At 51.8% G+C, this 2,628-nt stretch overlaps 1 protein-coding gene across 1 annotated transcript; it reads right to left on the reverse strand.

Moving 5' to 3' along the window:
- Positions 1-322: 322 nt before the first annotated feature.
- On the reverse strand, positions 323-2,343 carry TPI1 (triosephosphate isomerase 1). The gene is made up of 6 exons (XM_010169875.2): positions 2,225-2,343; positions 2,060-2,144; positions 1,797-1,929; positions 1,453-1,538; positions 1,171-1,258; positions 323-902 (listed from the first exon to the last, which is right to left on the reverse strand). The coding sequence occupies exons 2-6, from the start codon at positions 2,135-2,137 to the stop codon at positions 784-786; spliced, it is 504 nt and encodes a 167-aa protein (XP_010168177.2). The 5' UTR covers positions 2,138-2,144; positions 2,225-2,343; the 3' UTR covers positions 323-783.
- Positions 2,344-2,628: the final 285 nt, after the last annotated feature.

Consider the following 2,628-nt stretch of genomic DNA (forward strand, 5'->3'; position numbering starts at 1 on the left):
TGAGCACATTACCAAGCGTGCCTGGAAGGACCAGCCCACTGGTGGGACAGCTGGGTGCTCCAGCAGCTACTGAAAAAGAGACACACAGAATGGAAAAGCTGCACACAAATCACCACAGGCCCAAAGAGCTGTAACATGACAGAAGCAAGATGCTGAGGGTGTGCTGCTCAGGGCTGACACAAACCTATCACAGCAAGATGCAGGTTGGACCCTCAAAGAGAAGCCCACACCACCCTCTCTGCAACCAGCAACCTCTAGAAATAGTAAATTCCGTACACCCCTTCTCCCCAGCTGCTTCTGAGTAAGACCCAGGACACACACCTTTGCTTTTTCCTCTTTTCATTTATTGTTCAGTATGGGACACGGGTGAGGTTAAGACATCTCACAAGGGTCTAAGCTGACAGGCTCCTTGCTGATGGAGCTGCAGGATGCAAGAAACTGTAGTTCCCTTTTCTTTCCCCCAGCACCAGTAGCCCCCTCTCCCTGCAGCGCTGCAGAGAAAGGGGGAGGCACTGGCCAGGTTGACTGCAGGCTCTTACAGCTCAACAGGCAACCGAGCATTTTGCCAATTCAGAGAGGAGGCTGTCAAGACTTTGCCGAGACAGGCTCCCACTAACAGGACTCCAACATGGTGGTGGGGGGTTAGCAGCACAACTAGAACAACAACCGTGGAGGGGGAAAACCTCAGAGGAGGCCTCTGTACTGAGACGTGTGCAATGAAAGGTCCCTTCTTGCTTCTGTTTTTTGCTCTTAACCACAAGGGACTGCTCCTCACAGGCCACTTCAGTGTTTGGCGTTGATAATATCTACAAACTCGGGCTTGAGAGAAGCTCCACCAACCAGGAAGCCATCCACATCATGCTGAGAGGCCAGCTCCTTACAGTTGCTGCCAGTGACTGAACCTAAGGAGGAAGCAGTATTTTAAGGTCAGATGTGGCCACCTCTGGAAAATGGGGCTAGGGCAAAGGTAAGACCTTCAAGGTACCAGCCACCCACTACTATGCAGAGAGAGTAAGATTGTCTCTCATTTATCCAAACAAGCTAGTAGGTGGTTCTTCATGCTCTGCCAATCTTGAGTTTCCTCATCAGCAGAGCATGCTCTACAACTGCGGCAACAAGCAGAGAAACTAAGCGCTTCCTGCACTGGAAAGGGGCTTCAGGCTCATTTACCTCCATAGATGATCCTGGTGGATTGAGCAACAGCATCAGACACATGACTTTTCAGCCACCCCCTCAGCTTCTCATGAACTTCCTGAGCCTGCAATGGAACAGAAAGAGTCCCTCTGAAGGCTGAGCCAGTCTGCATATAACTGGCTTCCAAAAAGAAGAGAGAATCTCTCCGAGAGAATCCTCAGAGATTCTCTAAATCTTTAAAGAGTCTTCAAGAAGATCTCATAAGTGGGAAGGGTCAGTTGCCCATTTATTTATTCACCACCTTTCCCCTGCTCATACCTGTTGAGGAGTCGCAGTTTTACCAGTTCCAATAGCCCAAACTGGCTCATAGGCAAGAACCACTTTACTCCAGTCCTTGACGTTATCTGTGAGGAGGGAGATGGTACACGTAAGTGCAGTGCCCCAGGCTGGCAAGGGCAGAGCTGGGACACTTCCTGGAACATGCAGGCCTTTTATTAACATGATCATGTTAATAGTGTGTTTGAACATTTGCAGCAGCATATCTGTAAGCCTTACAAGGAAGATCAGGACGGCCATTATGGCCTTTTCCCAAATGTCCAAAAATGGAGAAAAAACCCAAAACCAACAAAAAAGCAACCAACCCATCTGTTTCCTTCCCTTACCAGCAATGGCCTTGGTCTGTTCAAAAACCACCTTCTCTGTTATGCCAGCTTCTCTCTCATCCAGCTTCTCTCCGATGCAGGCAATGACTCCAAGGCCCTCAGCTAGAGCATGAGCCACCTTCTGCCCGATCAACTGGGAACGGAACAGAAACAAGGCAACTGATAGTCAGATCTACTTGTATAGTCATATTTTGACCCCTCACCCCTCTAGCCTTTGCAGGCACATCCGAGCTGGACCATCTCCCCATCCCAGGGTCACTCACCTCATCAGACTCTCCAAAAACATGCCTTCGCTCCGAGTGGCCCAAGATCACCCATGCGGCTCCAATATCTTTGATCATTGCTGGGCTGGGGAGAAAGGAGATGACTCACTCCTCTGGAGGAAATTCAGGTCCCAGAGGCACCCTGGCTTGACTCTGTGGGCTCACCTGATCTCTCCTGTGAAAGCACCCTTGGGTACCTTGTAACAGTTCTGCGCTGCAACTCCAATCTTCGCATCAAGCTTCTGGCGGGCAAAGTCAAGGTAGATGGAGGGTGCTCCACACACCACCTCTGGAAAGCAGAGAAGGTGTTCCCTTTGAGACAAGCAAAGGGCAGAAACTGTCCCCAGCCACCCACCCCAGATCCCAGCCCCAGGAGGTCACCCTCCCCGGGAGGGCTCGGCCTGCTGACATTTGGGACCCTCTGTGGCAGGAACAGCCTCGCTATCGGGTAACTTGACAGCAGGGAGGGAGGAAGCCCTTTCCAGCGGGCAGGGCGGTGACACCGGGCTGGCAGCCAGACCCCACACGGGTCCCCTGGAACGGGCCCAGCTGAGGAACCGGGCGAGAAC

Source organism: Antrostomus carolinensis, unplaced genomic scaffold (genome assembly GCF_000700745.2).
Source record: "Antrostomus carolinensis isolate BGI_N321 unplaced genomic scaffold, ASM70074v2 scaffold18510, whole genome shotgun sequence".
Taxonomy (NCBI): domain Eukaryota; kingdom Metazoa; phylum Chordata; class Aves; order Caprimulgiformes; family Caprimulgidae; genus Antrostomus; species Antrostomus carolinensis.

What these genes read in the sequence shown, in the direction of transcription:
- TPI1 (XM_010169875.2), bottom strand. Translation starts at nt 2,137, where the DNA reads ATGATCAAAGATATTGGAGCCGCATGGGTGATCTTGGGCCACTCGGAG. An exon ending in TTTTTGGAGAGTCTGATGAG is followed by an intron (nt 1,930 to 2,059) that starts GTGAGTGACCCT and finishes TTCCGTTCCCAG; the next exon opens with TTGATCGGGCAGAAGGTGGC. An exon ending in AAACTGCGACTCCTCAACAG is followed by an intron (nt 1,259 to 1,452) that starts GTATGAGCAGGG and finishes GTTCCATTGCAG; the next exon opens with GCTCAGGAAGTTCATGAGAA.